We start from the raw sequence: 18,179 nt of genomic DNA on the forward strand, positions 1-18,179 counted from the left end.
TACGGTTTTCTGAAAGGTTTCAGTTGTATTATTATCAATGAAGGGTTTTTTGAGCATGCGAGTGCTCTTCTTTTGTACAGGAAGAGCTGACATATCAAAAAATATATAACAGTGATCAGAGATAGCAACATCCATGACACAGGGTACAGTAATATTAAGTCCTTTTGATTTGACTAAGTCTAGAGTATGCCCCTTATTGTGGGTGGGTCCGGAAACATGCTGAATGAGAGCAAATGCCTCCAGCAAGCCAATTAGGTTTCTAGCATCGGGGTCTGTTTGATTGTCAACATGAACATTAAAATCACCCAGGATGATGAAATAATCATAATCAGGGGAAACCATAGACAGTAGCTCCGAAAATTCATCAAGAAAGCCATGTTTAGATTTTGGTGGTCGGTAGACAGTAATTATTAAAATCGTAGCAGTACAATGTATGGTAAGAGCAAGGTGTTCAAAAGACGTGAATTTCCCGAGGGGGATTTCCTTGCAGCTATAGGAATGAAAGAAGACAGCAGCTATTCCACCGCCTTTCTTATCAGATCTGGTGGTATGGATGAATTTGAAGCCAGGAGGTGCAGTCTCAATAAGCGCGACTGTGCCATTTCTATCCAGCCAGGTCTCGGTCAGTAGGGTGAAATCCAGGTTATAGGTACTTATAAGATCATTAACTAAAAATGACTTATTAGTTAGCGACCTGACGTTTAATAAAGCCATTTTTATTGTCTGAGGTGCATGGCTTTGTGGGGGACTAATAACTGAAGTCTGAACTGGCAACAAATTGTTTAGCTCCCTGTATGTTACAGGGAGATTAAGGGGTCTGTGTCAATGGTTTATTATTACAGGAATTAGTATGGCAGAGTGACAGTCATTGGTGTGATGGATCGAACTCACCAAAGGACCTGAATAAGTATGGTTTACAATGGAACCAAAATTGAAACCACTCTGCTCCTGTGGACGTCATTTAGTGACGGAACTGTCTGCACCTGTGTGCGGGCACCAAACGTTATTGTCGATAGCACAAACACGAGAGTTGGACAATGGAATAAAACACGTTTGCAGCCAGCATTCGTGAGCCTGCTCAATTTGGATGGAGTCCATCACGTTTAAAAATAGAAGAGCATCCATCCATCCATTATCTGAACCGCTTATCCTGCTCTCAGGGATGCTGGAGCCTATTCCAGCAGTCATTGGGCGGCAGGCAGGGAGACACCCTGGACAGGCTGCCAGGCCATCACAGGGCCCACACACACACACACACACACACACACACACACACACACACATTCATACCTAGGGACAATTAGTATGGCCAGTTCACCCAACTTACATGTCTTTGGACTGTGGGAGGAAACTGGAGTCCCCGGAGGAAACCCACACGGATATGGGGAAAACATGCAAACTCCACACAGAGGATGGCCGGAAGGACCCACCAAGGTTGGACTACCCCGGGGCTCGAACCCAGGACCTTCTTGCTGTGAGGCGACTGCGCTAACCTCTGTGCCACCATGTCGCCTACATATATACCATGTTCACATATTTGTTCAATCGGTCTGTTCAGTTTGCTACCTGTGGAACAGCTTCCAAATGGCTTCTTTTTTTGGGGGGGGGGTCCCGTTTTTCTCCCCAATTTTATCTGGCCAATTACCCCACTCTTCCGAGCCGTCCCAGTCACTGCTCCACCTCCTCTGCTGATCTGGGGAGGGCTGCAGACTACCACATGCCTCCTTCAATACATGTGGAGTCCCCCTGGCGAAACTCCTCACTGTCAGGTGAAAAGAAGCGGCTGGCGACTCCATGTGTATCGGAGGAGGCATGTGGTAGTCTGCAGCCCTCCCCAGATTGGTAGAGGGGGTGGAGCAATGACCGGGATGGCTTAGAAGAGTGGCATAATTTGCTGGGTACAATTGGGGAGATAAAGGGGGAAAAAAGAACACACCACAAGAACATGTGCTCTGAATGGCTGTCCCCATTCTCGTCCCCTTTCTACAAACCCCAATTCCAATTAAGTTGGGACGTTGTGTAAAACGTGAATAAAAACAGAATACAATGATTTGCAAATCCTTTTCCACCTATATTCAATTGAATACACTACAAAGAAAAGATATTGAATGTTCAAACTGATAAACTTTATTGTTTTTTGCAAATATTAACACATTTTGAATTTGATGACTGCAACACGTTCCAAAGAAGATAGGACAGGGGCAACAAAAGACTGGGAAAGTTGAGGAATGCTCAAAAAACACCTGTTTGGAATGTTCCACAGGTGAACAGGTTAATTGGAAACAGGTGAGTGTCATGATTGGGTATAAAAGGAGCATCCCCCAAAGGCTCAGTCGTTCACAAGCAAGGATGGGGTGAAGTTCACCACTTTGTGAACAACTGCGTGAGCAAATAGTCCAACAGTTTAAGAACAATGTTTCTCAACGTACAATTGCAAGGAATTTAGGGATTTCATCATCTACAGTCCATGATATCATCAAAAGATTCAGAGAATCCGGAGAAATCTCTGCACGTAAGCGGCAAGGCCGAAAACCAACAGTGAATGTCCGTGACCTTCGATCCCTCAGGCGGCACTGCATTAAAAACCAACATCATTTTGTAAAGGATATTACCACGTGGGCTCAGGAACAAAACCATCGTCAGTTAACACAGTTCGTCGCTACATCTACAAGTGCAAGTTAAAACTCTACCATGCAAAGCAAAAGCCACAAATAAACACCACCCAGAAACGCCGCCAGCTTCTCTGGGCCCAAGCTCATCTGAGATGGACTGACGCAAAGTGGAAAAGTGTGCTGTGGTCTGACGAGTCCACATTGCAAATTGTTTTTGGAAATCATGGACGTCGTGTCCTCTGGGCTAAACAGGAAAAGGACCATCCAGATTGTTATTAGCGCAAAGTCCAAAAGCCAGCATCTGTGATGGTATGGGGGTGTGTTAGTGCCCATGGCATGGGTAGCTTGCACATCTGTGAAGGCGCCATTAATGCTGAAAGGTACATACAGGTTTTGGAGTACCATATGATGCCATCCAAGCGACGTCTTTTTCAGCCCCATTCTGCACATGTTACAACAGCGTAGCTTCGTAGTAAAAGAGTGTGCGTACTAGACTGGCCTGCCTGCAATCCAGACCTGTTCCCATTGAAAATGTGTGGCGCATTATGAAGTGCAAAATACGACAACAGAGACCCCGGACTGTTGAGCAACTGAAGTCGTACATCAAGCAAGAATGGGAAAGAATTCCACCTACAAAGCTTCAACAATTAGTGTCCTCAGTTCCCAAACGCTTATTGAGTGTTGTTAAAAGGAAAGGTGATGTAACACAGTGGTGAACATGCCCCTGTGTGGGGTACTTGGGATTTAGTAGCCCCTCATCTATTTTTGATTTTATATACTTACCTTCTATTTTATATACCTATCTTCTATTTCATATACTTACCTTCATTGACCACTCAATACTAGTAAAGAGGAGAATTGTCTGTTGTGTTGTTGTGATAGCCGGTTCTCGCCACAGGAGGGCACTGCAGGTTAATTGCTTCTAGCCTGTGTGACGTAGTGCTGGCTCTCTCGGTGCACTCTGGGGCATTTGGGTAGAATCGTCAGATGAGCGTTGCCTTTCGTATAGTGAGCCATGCTCTGAAAACGTGTCCTCTGTAATGTCTATTTGACAGGTAAGCAGACTAGTTAGACATATAGAATTCGGATGGTGATTAAATATGATGTGTAGGTGGGATATGGATGCCTATTAGAAATACCCACGAAGGGACTTTCATGTTTATTTTGATAACGTCATATCACTAGCTAACATTAGCTAGATTGCTAGCGAGTTGCTAACGTTAGCATAGCCATAGCTCCCGCGGTCTGAACCCATTGTTCTGTAGCTTGACTTTGACATTGTCTGTATGTGTGATTAGTCTGTCCCTTTACTATGTTTAGTGTCTCCACACTGTGTAAATATGAAGGTAGGCCTATGTGTGTTGCTATTTTGATCCCCCCCCATGTTCCGTAACATTATATACTGTTTAGCTTTGCTAGCGGTAGGCTAGACTAATGTGAATTTATGGATGAATATTATTTGGTGCTCTTATTGTGTATAAATTGGAGATGAGTGCTGCCTTTCGTATAGTGAGCCATGCTCTGAAAACGTGTCCTCTGTAATGTCTATTTGACAGATGGAGTAAAACAACAAAAACACCAGCCCTTGTAAGTGTCATTCTTATCAAGTGTGCTACACCTGTCCCAGCTTCTTTGGAACGTGTTGCAGGCATCAAATTCAAAATGGGTGAATATTTGCTAAAAAACCAATAAAGTTTATCAGTTTGAACATTAAATATCTTGTCTTTGTGGTGTATTCAATTGAATATCGGTCGAAAAGGATTTGCAAATCATTGTATTCTGTTTTTATTTACGTTTTACACAACGTCCCAACTTCATTGGAATTGGGGAATTGGGGTTTGTAAAGGAGGTGTGGCATTATCACAGGGATGAACAGTGAGGTTACTCCACTCAGCATCAGAATTGCCATTCATCCAAATGAATGGCAAAACGTCCTCAAACTGAAAACTAATGTCCAGTGAATAGATTTAAACCTTCCCTGGATGTTTTACTACCTGGATGACTGAATCACACACACACACACACACACACACACACACACACACACACACACACACACACACACACACACACACACACACACACACACACACACGCAAGTTAGGGAAGGAAAGGAAGTTCGTAATCCATTCGAAGATGGGGTGAGGTAGCTGAAGCTGTAGGAGCTTGGTGTGCAGACTGTCAAGGAGAATGGTTTTAAAGGCAGAACTGAAGTCTACAAGCAGAGCCCTCACATAGGTGCTGTTGTGTCCAGCAAAACTCGGACCACGACTTTGTATCAAACTGTGTTTATTGCTGCCACAGTAAATGTCCCATACACGTACAGCATAGCATCAACCACGTCCCGTGTTACTGCCGTAAACCGACTGCCGTAAACCGGCTGTAGTAAAACTTAAAGCTGCAGTGTCCTAGACTACAGTCACACTGTTGTGACTTATACACAACAGGTGCTGGGCGTGTTCAAATGCCATAGTATGTGTTGGAGACTCTGGCCCTGGGTAAACAGCAAACCAAGGCTGACAAAGCTAATCTAATATTGTAATAGAGTCTCCTATCACTAGCGTGCATTGCTTTACTCTGTCGACAGGAGTGGGAGAGGCACGCTGGCCGACAGGACTACCAATGGGACTGGTGAGGGGCAAAAACCAGTTTGCAGTCAGGAGAGGTGACTGCGGACTGCACACAACCAGTGGCTTGCTCTTGCAAGCCTTCCCATGCTGGCAAACAGAGACAAACTCCGCCACATCTGCCGACAACACTGAGCTAGTGGTAACAATAGCAGGTCTGCTGTCAGGCCCAGGGCTAAGGCTATCTGGAGTGCCTGTCATATCTAACATAATCCTAGCCCAAAGAAGCTGCTCTAACTCACGGACACATCTCTCTAGTAGAAACAACCTATCTGTAACTGCTGAACAGTCACCACACACCATCATTTTAATGAGGGTGCTTTGACTTCAAATCCATTAGAGCTAACTGCTAAGCTTGGCTAAGCTCAAGGCTAGTGAAAAGACTAGGAACGAAAGGCTACCCACTAACACAAGAGTTGTTTGAGAAAGAAAACTAGATAATCGAATGATAAGTGAACTAAGCACAGAAAATAGCGAAATCAGAAGAACAAATGAAAAGGGTAGGTTAGTAAATAGAGAAGGAGAAAGTAGGAGACAGCAGTTATCGATCTCATGAAGCCGAATCTCACAAAGTAGGTAAGAACGCCATCTTTCCCGCCAATATCGGGATTGGGATTCAAACCCTTGTTAGGGCGAGTCTCTTGTAAGAGCCCGTAGCTTAGATTTATAATGCCATACAAGCCAGCTACCTCATACATGAGTGAGAGTAACATGAATAGAGTCATACCATCTTGGACGCCGCCCGTTTTAACAAGGTCAGTCAATCAATCAAGATCTGCATCAAGTGTTGTGGAACCAGGGCAGTCTGATGAGAAATGGGCAAGACATTCATGGACAAGGGTGGAGAACCTGGAACTGATGGGTTGCTATCACAACAGCTGGAGAAGGGCTGTATGAAGCATATGTGGGAACTGTGGACCAGTAGGAGACCTACTTCCACACTGAAGCAGCTAGTGGCTCAATGTTTGAACATCAATAGAAGGCTCTAAAAGGATGCCGATACAATTCAGCACCCTGAATGGCCACCCAGTGGGCAGGATATAGATGAGAACAGACTCCAACCAGCGGAAACAATCCTACCAGCCATGACAGCTGAAGCTACTGAGGTTCAAATGGCCAGACTAAAGAAAATCAAGCCCCGGGTTCAGCTTCCACAACTCAGTGACAAAGTACCATCACAAAGCCTGCTTGTGGGTGTGAACACAGCCTTATGCATTTTCTCACCTGTCACTATAACAGAGACCAATGAGCTTGTATATGCCCTGCAGCCATAGTCCTGGAGATCATTGAGTACAGGATTAAGAACCAAGGTCATCAACAGTACCCTCCATGGAAGAGAAGGCTGAAAGTCAAGATCAACACAGCACAGAGAGATGATAGCAAGTTAACAGAGGTGTAGAAAGGTGTGATGAAAGACAGGCCCTGGTTGAAGAAGTACAGCAAGGTGTCCATAAGTGAGGCCCTGGAAACTGCCAAACAATCACAGCTCTGGCAGCCAGGCTGAAGAGATACATCAGAGAAGAAGAAGCAAAAAGAGTAAATGGCCTTTTTCCTCAAAGAACCATCCAAAGTGTACTCCCAGCTGAAGAGTAACAAGGGAACGTCAGACCCACTGAGAGCAGAGACCAAGCTATACTGGAAGATTATATGGGAAAAGGAGACATCACACAACACAAATACCCAGTGGCTAGTGGATCTAAGAGCAGACCACAGCAATATACCAAAACAAGAACCAGTTATCATAATAGTCGCCAACATCCAACAATGAGTCTCAAGCATGAAATGCTGGACTGCACCAGACCCTAACATGATTCACGGCTACTGGCTGAAGAAGCCAATGGCACTCCATGAACGCCGGGCAACACAGATGTGAATGAGCTGCTAACATCAGGATCTCACCCTGACTGGCTAACAACAAGTGAGAACAATACTGATCATGATGGATCACCACAAGGGTATAACACCTTCAAACTACTATTACTACTTTTAGCTACTCCCGTTAGAGGTCACCACAGCAGATCATCCGTTTCCATCTCTTTCTGTCCTCTGCATCTTCCTCTGTCACACCAGCCACCTGCATGTCATCCCTCACCACATCCATAAACTTCCCCTTTGGTCTTAATCTTTTCCTCTTGCCTGGCAGCTCCATATTCAGCATCCTTCTCAGAATATACCCAGCATCTCTCTTCCGCACGTATCCAAACCATCTCAATCTTGCCTCTCTTGCTTTGTGTCCAACTGTCCAACCTGAGCTGTCCCTCTAATATGTTCATCAATCCTGTCCTTCTTCATCACTCCCAATGAAAATCTTAGCATCTTCAACTCTGCCACCTCCAGCTCTGCCTCCTGTCTTTTCATCATTGGCACCATCTCCAAATCATACAACATAGCTGATATCACTAGAATCTTGTAAACCTTCCTTTTAACTCTTGCTGGTACCCTTCTGTCACAAATCACTCCTGATACTCTTCTCCACCCATTCCACCCTGCCTGCACTCTCCTTCACCTCTCTTCCACACTCCCCCTTTGAACACTTGACCCCAAGTATTTAAATTCATCCACTTTTGTCACCTCTACTCTACTTTAAGTGCTGCCTTTGACACAGTCAATCACAGTATCCTCTTACATCGCTTAGAGACTTGGGTTGGCATCAAGGGCTCAGCTTTTAGTTTATTATGCTCTTACCTCTCCAACAGAACATTTTCTGTTGTTCTGGGTAACTCTCCTTCCCCAATGGCTCAGTTGAGCTGTGGTGACCCTCAAGGCAAAATTTTTGCCCCCTTCTGTTTTCTATATACATGCTGCCCCTTGGCCAGGTCATTCAAAATCATGATGTTTTTTGTTTTATTTTACCATTTTTATGCTGACGACACTAAGTTATACATACCACTAAAACACACAGATCCTAGCACCATAGCGAATCTCACAACTTGCCTCTCTGACATTAAATTCTGGATGTCCGAAAATTTTCTTAAATTTAATGATGATAAGTCTGAAATCATTCTGTTCGGTCCCCCAAATTTTATCAGCTCTTTTTTGGTACTAATCTTTGTGGTCTGTCAGGTAGTCTTAAGCAGGCTGCTAGGAATCTTGGGGTAATATTTGGTGCTAACCTCGGTTTTGATAATAAAATCAAACATGTTGTTCAGTCATGCTTTCTTCAGCTCAAAGTAAGCTCTAAAATTAGGAAATTTTATCAATTACCGATCTGCAAAAAGTTGTACATGCTTTTATCTATTCTCGGCTTGATTGCAATGCACTTTACTTGGGCATCAGCAAGGGCTCCCTCTACTGTCTACAGTTAGTACAAAACGCTGCTGCTCAGCTCATTACCAGGACAAAAAGGCATGACCATATCACTCCTGTACTTGCGTCCCTACATTGGCTCCCTGTTATATTTTGTATTGATTTTAAAATTTTATTGCTCACTTTTAAGGCCTTAAACAGTCTTGCTCATACATACATTTCCAATTTATTGACCTGGTATATGTCCTCTCGACCATTACGATTCAAAGATGGAGCCCTGCTGGTTATTGCCTGGTCTTGGTTTGTCACAAAGGGTGATCAGGCTTTTGCCGTTAGAGCCCCCACACTTTGGAACTCTCTTCCTATTCAACTAAGACAAACCAAGTCTCTAGTTCCCTTTATATCTTGTCTTAAAACTTTTCTTTTCATGAAAGCTTTTACAAATCTTTTATATTTGTTTTTATTTATTTATATGCTTTTATTTTGACTCTTGCCAAAATCATTGTGAGTTGGATGTAGTAGCACACTGAGATCCTTCATCATAGCAGTGAATGTGAGATGATAGTTCAGGCTTTCATTCCAGTGAAACACAAGTGTCAAGCAACCAAAGAGAGATTAAACTAATTATAAGGGCGGTGATTTTGCCATGCTGCTGATAATGATGATGAGGACGCATGAAACATTCTTCTACATTCTGCCAGTAGGTACAAACCCAGCTTTACTGAACAGTGGAGGAAAAGTACTTCAGCAGTACACTTGAAGTACTGTTCTCAGCATCATGGTTAGCCAACACTGATCCCCAGTGCCATCCATGGGTTATTTAAATGTCAGCCCTGTAGTCTGAATCAAAGTGAATAGTATGCACCATATGTTGGGTGAGCCATAACCAAACAGGCAGCCATGTTTGTCTGAGCATTCCTCTGTCTTACATGGAACCTCTTTCTCTCTCATTTAGTCCTTGAAGAGGATCAGGCGGTCCGACAGGCGAGGAGCCGAGTCCGTCACAGAGGAGAAGTTCACCATCCTCTTTGAGTCCCAGTTTAGTGTTGGAGGCAATGAGCTTGTCTTTCAAGTTAAGGTAAAATCACACAGATGTACAGGGGTGAGATGGAAGAACAGACTGCATTACTGCATTGGACATAATTGCAAAAAGGGGGTGCCTACTACTAGCCAACTTTGTTTGATTCCCACAACAGAGGGAATTTATCTGTCAGCAAGCCTGAATCACAAAGATATAACCTTGAGCATTCACTTTTTCACATGGTGATAAAACATTCATTCAGCCATCCATGAGCCATTCCTGGCCCTTCACCCCATTTCTTGTATCGTTTTTTTTTTCATTTGAAGTATCGCCCCTTAAAGCTTTCTTTCCATATTGTTGCAACCATAGAAAAGTAAAGGTCTCTTATTGTTTGTTTGTTTTTTGTTACTGTGTTATTTTGCTAACAGCCTGCCATCTTTCCCCCAAACAGACATTATCACTTCCTGTAGTTGTGATTGTACATGGTAGCCAAGACAATAACGCCACTGCAACCGTGCTATGGGACAATGCATTTGCAGAGCCGGTGAGTGTATGTGCACGTTCATCTGTGTGTGTGTGTGTGTGTGTGTGTGTGTGTGTGTGTGTGTGTGTGTGTGTGTGTGTGAGAGAGAGAGAGAGAGAAATAGGGCAAGAGAGAGAAAGATTGGTTTTGTAGAGCTTGTGTGTAACTGGCTGTATGTGATTATGGACTATGTGTGTGTGTGTGTGTGTGTGTGTGTGTGTGTGTGTGTGTGTGTGTGTGTGAGTGTGTGTGTGTGTGTGTGTGTGTGTGTGAGTGTGTGTGTGTGTGTGTGACAACACATCTCTCTCTGTCTCTGATGCACACACACAGCTTTTCTATCTGTTGAGATTGCATTTACACTGTCTGTACATCTACACCGGTGGATTCTTTGACTGTCTTGCCACACAAAATGGAGCTTTACCTCACTCTGCCTCCAGGGACGGGTGCCCTTCCTAGTGCCTGATAAAGTGCTGTGGCCCCAGCTATGTGAGGCTCTCAACATGAAGTACAAGGCTGAGGTGCAGAGCAGCCGAGGCCTGTCTGAGGAGAATCTCGTCTTTCTGGCTCAAAAGGCCTTCACCAGCTCGAGCAACAACCCTGATGACTACCGCAGCATGACCATGACCTGGTCCCAGTTTAACAGGGTCAGCACCACTCTGTCTGTCTGTCCTCCCTCTCTCTCTCTCTCTCTCTCTCTCTCTCTCTCTCTCTCTCTCTCTCTCTCTCTCTCTCTCTCTCTCTCTCTCTCTCTCTACCTCTCTCTCTCGCATGCTCTCTCTGCTTTACACAAATACATAGAGAGACACATACGTGGTAAAATATCCATCCATCGTCCATCCATCCATCCATCCATCCATAATACACCATATACCTTTCCCAAAGCAAACCCAATGTGTTTCATCATTGGCTGTGACAGTGTGGATTTCAGCGCTTGCATGGAATTGGCTCCAAAATTCATTTTAAATATGCTTGGAGGCTGATTATGGGAAGCAGCCTAGGTTGCATGCAAAGAATATTTTGATCGATTCAGTTAGAATTTCTACATATTTCCCATGCATGTGTCGTGCTCTATTTCGCATTATCCCTGCAAGACCTATTCTTTTGTGGACCTTTTGAGGAACATTTCACAGCAAGGTCTTCATCTTAATGGGTCTGTTTGTCCAGACAGTGAAAGGCTAAATTAGCTGGAGGCCTCATTGGCTGGCTTAAAGTAGCCAGCAATGGCAGGAAATTCACTCGCATTTACCACACACCATCTCTCTCATTAGATTACAGGAACATCAAATTTCAGCTGGTTCACAGAGTCATGTACACACACAAAGATACACACTTCCCGACTCTCTCGCCCTAACGCTCTATTTCTCACACACACACACGCATGCATGCCCAAACAAATGTACACTGACACACAAACACATATAAACTAACACAAACACATGCACATATATTGAACTTGGGTGGGTTGAGGACATGTTGTTCTCTTGTCTTTTTGAACCGGATTGACAGGAGGGAGAGGGACTCGGATAACCTTTAAACGATATCTTTGTCTCCCTGGACTCTGCCTGCTCTTTTGCTCTGTGCGGATGTATAGTGTGAGTGCAAAACTCACATTCCCAAATCCTTCCCCTACAGGAGAGCCTGCCAGGGAGAAACTTCACATTTTGGCAGTGGTTTGATGGTGTGATGGAACTAACGAAAAAACATCTTAAACCGCACTGGAACGACGGGTGAGCAAAAACCGCTTTCTCACACAAAGCTTCCCATCAATCTTGGCTCCTCAATTGAGATAAAAAGCAGAAGAGAGCAAAGAAAAAAAAACACTTTGTTTTTGATTGACAACTTAACGGCCTCACCGCTTCACTAAATACATGAATACATACTAAATACATTATTTCAGTCTCAGCAGCTCAGCTGGTCATTCACACTTGAGATGGTTTTCCATGGCAACGTGTGCATCTGGAGGTGTTCTCACCAGCCTGACAAGGACTGCATGATGGCTTAATGTCTCTCTCACTTCTCTCTTTCTGTCTGCTAGGGCCATCTTGGGCTTTGTGAACAAGCAGCAGGCTCAGGACATGCTGATGTCCAAACCCAACGGCACCTTCCTGCTGCGGTTTAGCGACTCTGAGATCGGTGGAATCACCATTGCCTGGGTTGCAGAAAACCCGAACAAAGCAGGTGCGAACTCACTGAGCACCAGGTCACCTTGTAGGACTGCATTCTCATGTGTTTCTACCACCGTGTGTAGCCATGAGAAATACATTAATCTCCTATTGTCATTAATAGGTATACAAATCTAGATGAAAATCATTTTACTGGTAGCATAGCAGTCTATTCCATTGCCTACCAACACAGGGCTCGCCAGTTATAATCCCTGTGTTATGTCCGGCTTGGTTGGCCATCCCTACAGACACAATTGGCCGTGTCTGTGGGTAGGAAGCCGGATGTGGGTATGTGTTCACTAGCGCCACTAGCACCTAGGAGCCACTTGTGCCTCTTCTGGACGGTCAGGGCGCCTGTTTGGGGGGGGGGGGGGACTGGGAAGAATAGCATGATCCTCCCACGCGCTACGTCCCCCTGGCGAAACCCTTCACTGTCAGGTGAAAAGAAGCGGCTGGCGACTCCACATGTCTGGGAGGAAGCATGTGGTAGTCTGCAGCCCTGCCCAGATGGGCAGAAGAGGTGGAGCGGTGACCGGGACGGCTCGGAAGAGTGGGGGTAATTGGCCGGCTACAATTGGGGAGGGAAAAGGGGGGGGGAAACGTCCAAGAAAAGAAAATCATTTTATGGATTGGGTGACACATCATACATTGATGGTTCAGTTTTTTGAAGCTTTTGTTTTTGACAGCCAGTGCACAGACCCAGAATACAAAAGCTAACCGCAGCACCGTACTCAAACACCGAACAAAAACCCACACAAGTTCACACAGATGCACCCACATTATAAACCCCACAAGCATTCAAAATAGGCTACAGCACACAACCCAGTCAACACAGCCGCTAGCCCCGAGTGTGGACAACGGAGAGGAAATTGATGCGTGTGTGTGCATGTGTCTTTCCCAGGGGAGAGGATGGTGTGGAACCTCATGCCCTACACAACCAAAGACTTCTCCATTCGCTCTCTGGCCGACCGCATCAGCGATCTCAATCACCTGCTGTTCCTCTACCCGGACAGACCCAAGGATGAAGTCTTCTCCAAATACTACACCCCACCGTTGTGTATGCAACCTTCTTCTTTGAAACGCAGCCACTCTCCCATGACAGTAACACAGCATGGTGCTCTTGCCCTGTCAAAGCTTTATAAACCCAATTTTAGCGCTTTTCACATTTGTTACTCAAGTTAGGATTTTGCATCATGGTCCTGTGTAACCCCACAGGGTAATGAAAACCACTCTGTAGTTGAAAGTCTGGCGAAAGAATTTCGCTTTCAACACTTATTCACATTTCATCGGTGCAAGATTTTCACCCAGTGGCAGCACATTGCCTGTGTATTCAATTTGCCAAGCCAATCGACTCTTGTTGACGCATGTCTTGGTAGGACTACAGATGACTGCATTGACGACAAGCGATCGGTCATGGTCATGGTTTACATTTCTCTGTGCCTCTTTTTCCCCTCTAGCTAAAGCAGTGGATGGCTACGTCAAACCACAGATCAAGCAAGTAGTACCAGAGTGAGTATCTCCCCCTCTTCTCTACCCATCCTCTGATTCCTCCTACTTCTCCTTCTCCTCCGTCCCCTCCCTCTGTCCTTTCCTTTGGTTCGTAATTGCCATCGTAACAACATTTAGAGTTAATCACCAAAAATGGGCTCCTGAATTCAGATCAACCATTAGTTACCTGCTGTAGTTGAAGGAGGCCAATTAGAGTCGGCGAGGGTCCCTGAGCTGGCTTGTGTTCTTCTCATCACTACAGTTAGGGCTGTTAGTTAGCTGGCCGGGCTCCCTGTCCATCTCGGCTGCAGTCTCACCCCGGTGCACCGCAGGCGCAGAGAACGGCTGTAATGAGGCAGCCAAGACCGTCAGACACGCTAATACTCACTGAGGACCGTCAGTATCTTTGGCAACTGCTGGAGATGGTGCCTTCATCTCGACATGCATCTGTCTTCTCACCTGCAGGTTCGCTACTGCCAATCCTGACCCGGCAAGTGGAAACCCCACCTACATGGATCACGGTGCCTCCCCTGCCCCTGTCACTCACCCCCACACCTACGGCATATACCCACCTATGTGAGTCCAGCAACCGGTTTAAGACCTGGGTTCCTCCTGTGTGTGTTTGTGTTTCTGTCTGTGTGTGTGTCTCTATGTGTGCATGTGTACCGTATGTGTGTCAATGTTTCTGTTGCCTATGTTCAGTTTCTTATCAAAATACTGCTCCATGCTCAGTGTGTGTGTGTGTGTGGGCATGTGTGCATGCACACACATGTGTTTGTCTTAATGCACGTGTGTGGTTGCATGCGAATGTGTGTCCATGTCTGTGGTACTTGTGCTGGGTTTCTCGCCATCATACTGCTTACAAGCTGGCTTGTCTGAACGGCGGTGTCTCCTCACTGTGTCCTGTGGCAGAAATGACTCCATGTTGGATGCAGACGGTGACTTTGACTTGGACGATACCATGGATGTGGCCAGGCATGTGGAGGAGCTCCTTCGGCGGCCTGTGGAGAGCCAGTGGAGTGGCCAACAGTCCTGACCTTTGACATTTGACCCTTGAAGACACCAAATGAACCTTGCCCCCCCACCCAATCTCCCACACCCCTTTCATATCTCTCATGGTTAAATTCCATTCATTTCTCATTATTGTTTTTTTTTCCTGATAGTTATAATGTGAAATGTTAATAATGGTTGTGACTGTTTTTTGGGTTGTTTTTTTTTTGGTGGGGGGGGTCTTTTCCCGGGTTGTTTTTTTTAGCATGAAAACATGCATGTCTGTGACCTCACCTGTTTTTATTTGTGTCCATATGTGTATGTAAAACAGAGTAGTCATAATGCGACAACTACCATGTTACAGTATTGTGAATAAGAATGAAAAGAAGACGCTCGTTCACATTTGTGCATGCATTTTCAGGTTTCTGATTTTGAACAGAGGTTTAAAAAACGCGACTGATTGTACTGTTTTTTTTCTTCTATTTTTGTTGTGTTCTCTTCTCTGTCAATGGTTTTTATCGCTGTTTTTCTTTTGATACAGAACATGCCCTTTGCTAAAAACACAAGAGATTTTCACTGTCACTCTTTTACAACTTAATCATAGTTGTTGGGCGAGTTTCTTGTTAGCTGTTCAAGTCCATACACACTAAAGCTAAAGGTGGAGTGACTCTCCTGTTTCTCTGTGCGCTCCAGATGGTGTGCGTGTACACGCCTCGTTAGCATTGCATCGCTATATGAGTATACGTTTGCTCTGATTTGTTCACCAGCTGAAGCCGGAGGCGGGACTTGTATGCACCTCCCTCCCCTCACAGGGCTATCTGACTTTCTGCTAGCTGCAGAAACACAAACCTTAGCATTTATCTGCTTGCTCCTCTCAGGTCTCTCTTTGGCCCCCTCCCCTCTATTGTACCCCCATCAAATGCTACCTCGCACTGCTCCTCTTGTCAGTCATTGTTGTTACTCTTGTTGTAGTAATTGTGCAACCGCCTGGTCATTAGATTCACCCATGTGAGTTTGTTGTCTGATTCTGATGACATGTGCAGAAGGGATCTTTTGTTGCCCTGTGGCTGGCAGGTGTTTTTTATGTTTTGTTTTGGTTTTTTTTTTTTTTTTTTGTGTTGGTTGTTGTATGGTTGCAACTGCTGAATCTGAAAATGTCTAGCTGCACGGGGGAAAAAAAATCAGTATTTTAATGTCATCTCTCAGATTTGTGTACTGAGCTGCTCTACTCGATGTGAGGGTGTGCTGCTCCACCCCCACTGGCCTTTCTTTACGTGTCTGACTGCCGCCCATCTCCCCCCGTCCCGGTGTCTCCACACCGCTAGGAAACCTGCATGTGCACGTCCCTGAGTGTGACAACATGGCCGACGCCCAACAAGCTGACCTCCTGAGATCCTTGGACAGACTCCGGACCTTGGACCAGGCCCAGCCCTGTATGTAGCGCAGAACAGAGCAGCTCTCCAATGAGGACGTTGTTTTTGTAGTTTCATTTGTTCGTTTTCCATCACTTTCCTTTTTTTTTTTTTAGCTTGGATCCTGTGTCAGCTGTAATGCCATATGGCTCTCTCTCTCTCTCTCTCTCTCTCTCTCTCTCTCGGCTCCTATTCCCATGGGACACCAAACACAGACGTCTGGCTGAAAATGATGAAACTACCCCCCCTCCCCCCTTCTTAAAAACACAAACAGAATGCAGAATAATTAAGAACATGTTGTTGACCGCCTCAGGTACAAATTCTTTTGCTTGTTTGATGCATCATAAAAAAAGAAGAAAAAAAAAGAAAAAATAGAAAATAATTTATCGCTACAGCATATATGACCTTATTTTCTCTACCATAATTCTATTTTATTACTGTCTTACTGTGGCGCCCCCCTACTGAATGTAACTCCCCCCCCTCGCAGAACCCTGTAGTGACGATTTAGCAGAGCTCCACGTCTGGTCTGACCTGCAGCAGCACCGCGGGGGAACCAGACTGCGATGGATTCAGGCGAGCATCGCTATGTATTTTGTGTTTGTCCAGCAGACTGCAGTATTGAAAGTATTCCCTTGTTTTCCCTTTTCATTTGTTTCTTAAAAAAAAAACGTAGTCTTTTCTTCTTTTTTTTTAAATCTCGCTATTCTTTCTCTGACGTTTTTGAAATCTCAACCTACGTGGGAAGTGATGATATCCCTCATCGACATTATCCTCATTGTTTTGAACTACTTCTCACCGTAGAGACTGTGTGGTTTTTCATGCTGTATATGGCGCTGTGTGCTGTTCAATGTTTGTTCCATGTTTGTGGTTTGGGTTTAGAACTGAACGTTTTCCAAGCGAAATGGCTGTTGAGGTTGAAAAGACAAAAAAATAAAAGTTTTATAAATAATTTGCGCTCACTCTTGTGTAAGGACAGAAGAAGTTATGTGTACAAAATAAGTGTGCTTTTTTATTGTGGAAGACTGTGAACAACATCACTCGGTGTGGGCTGTTGAAGTGTGGGTATTTGTGCAGAGGATCACAGTAATATTTTAGCTACATTGCTATATTCAAGGGCAGATCCAGAGGAGTGGCCGAGGCTACCTTCAATAAATAAATACGTCGTCATCCCTGTTTCCACCCCCATCATCAAAGGTACCAAAAAAAAATTTAAAAAATAAATCAGAATAATAGATGTTAATTTTGTGTTAGTGGTCATGAAAATAAGCATTTACTACAATTCCTACAGGGGACCTTACAGTAATACAACCTTCACTTGTTCCCAGACATTTAGATGCGGGCCAGAGAGCTGTCTGCACATGCACTAACTACCATACAACAATGAGGGAGATGCAGATTGCTTGAACACAATGTTTTCAATTCTGACTTCAAACAGGCTTCTTACTCTGTTATTTGAATATACTCATTGAATGTATTACCCAATTAATACGCACCCTCTCGATTGCAAAAGAAAAAAAAGATATATAAAATGCAGTTGTATTGTCAATGATATACTTCAAATTTTAAGCACAACCCCATCCCCCCTAAAAAAAACTAAACTAAACAAAACACTGGCCCCTCTTTGGCCACCTTATTCAACATTTTCTCTAGAGGCCACTAGTTACATTATTTCCTCATAGCAGAATGTTAAATGCCTTCCACTACATGGACTGGGGACCCTTAAGTCCCCAGCTCAGGGTTTCATCAGTATCCAGTTTTGCAGGGTTTGCCATGAATCAGCTTCTGCTCGGGGCCTCAAAAGTTTTGGGTCGGCCCTGATCGCGTCCATAAACTCCTCAGTCAGATCCAAGAGGACCAAAACCTGTCTGTGTATACCCATCCTATCCTTCATCCAGAGGACACCCTGTGCAGTGATAACGCTTTCAATGCCAAATTAAGCATACAAGATTTTACTCCCATTTGTCTGTGCTACATGATTTGGTCATAAAATCAAAATATTTCTGCAGTCTTTTTCCTCTGGAATATTGAACCAAACCAGACTTTGAAGGTTGTTGAGAGTGTGAATAAGTGAGTTTGGTTACAAAGTAGCCTCTTAAAA

General features: G+C 44.6%; 1 protein-coding gene across 2 annotated transcripts in view; it reads left to right on the forward strand.

Moving 5' to 3' along the window:
• The window catches only part of stat5a (signal transducer and activator of transcription 5a), a 122,360-nt gene extending 105,331 nt beyond the window's left edge, over positions 1-17,029 (forward strand). The window contains exons 11-21 of one of the 2 annotated variants that reach the window (XR_008810817.1): positions 9,441-9,563; positions 9,958-10,050; positions 10,467-10,673; positions 11,662-11,756; positions 12,065-12,207; positions 13,093-13,248; positions 13,649-13,700; positions 14,145-14,255; positions 14,592-16,102; positions 16,198-16,394; positions 16,569-17,029. Coding sequence is in view for 1 of the 2 variants with exons in the window: in XM_056287449.1 (XP_056143424.1) it covers positions 9,441-9,563; positions 9,958-10,050; positions 10,467-10,673; positions 11,662-11,756; positions 12,065-12,207; positions 13,093-13,248; positions 13,649-13,700; positions 14,145-14,255; positions 14,592-14,715 (1,104 nt within the window). In the remaining variant the exon portion in view is untranslated. Of the gene's footprint in view, positions 1-9,440; positions 9,564-9,957; positions 10,051-10,466; positions 10,674-11,661; positions 11,757-12,064; positions 12,208-13,092; positions 13,249-13,648; positions 13,701-14,144; positions 14,256-14,591; positions 16,395-16,568 lie in introns of those variants that run through there. The other variant, XM_056287449.1, reaches the window with a different exon arrangement.
• Positions 17,030-18,179: the final 1,150 nt, after the last annotated feature.

Source organism: Lampris incognitus, chromosome 10 (assembly GCF_029633865.1).
Source record: "Lampris incognitus isolate fLamInc1 chromosome 10, fLamInc1.hap2, whole genome shotgun sequence".
Classification (NCBI taxonomy): domain Eukaryota; kingdom Metazoa; phylum Chordata; class Actinopteri; order Lampriformes; family Lampridae; genus Lampris; species Lampris incognitus.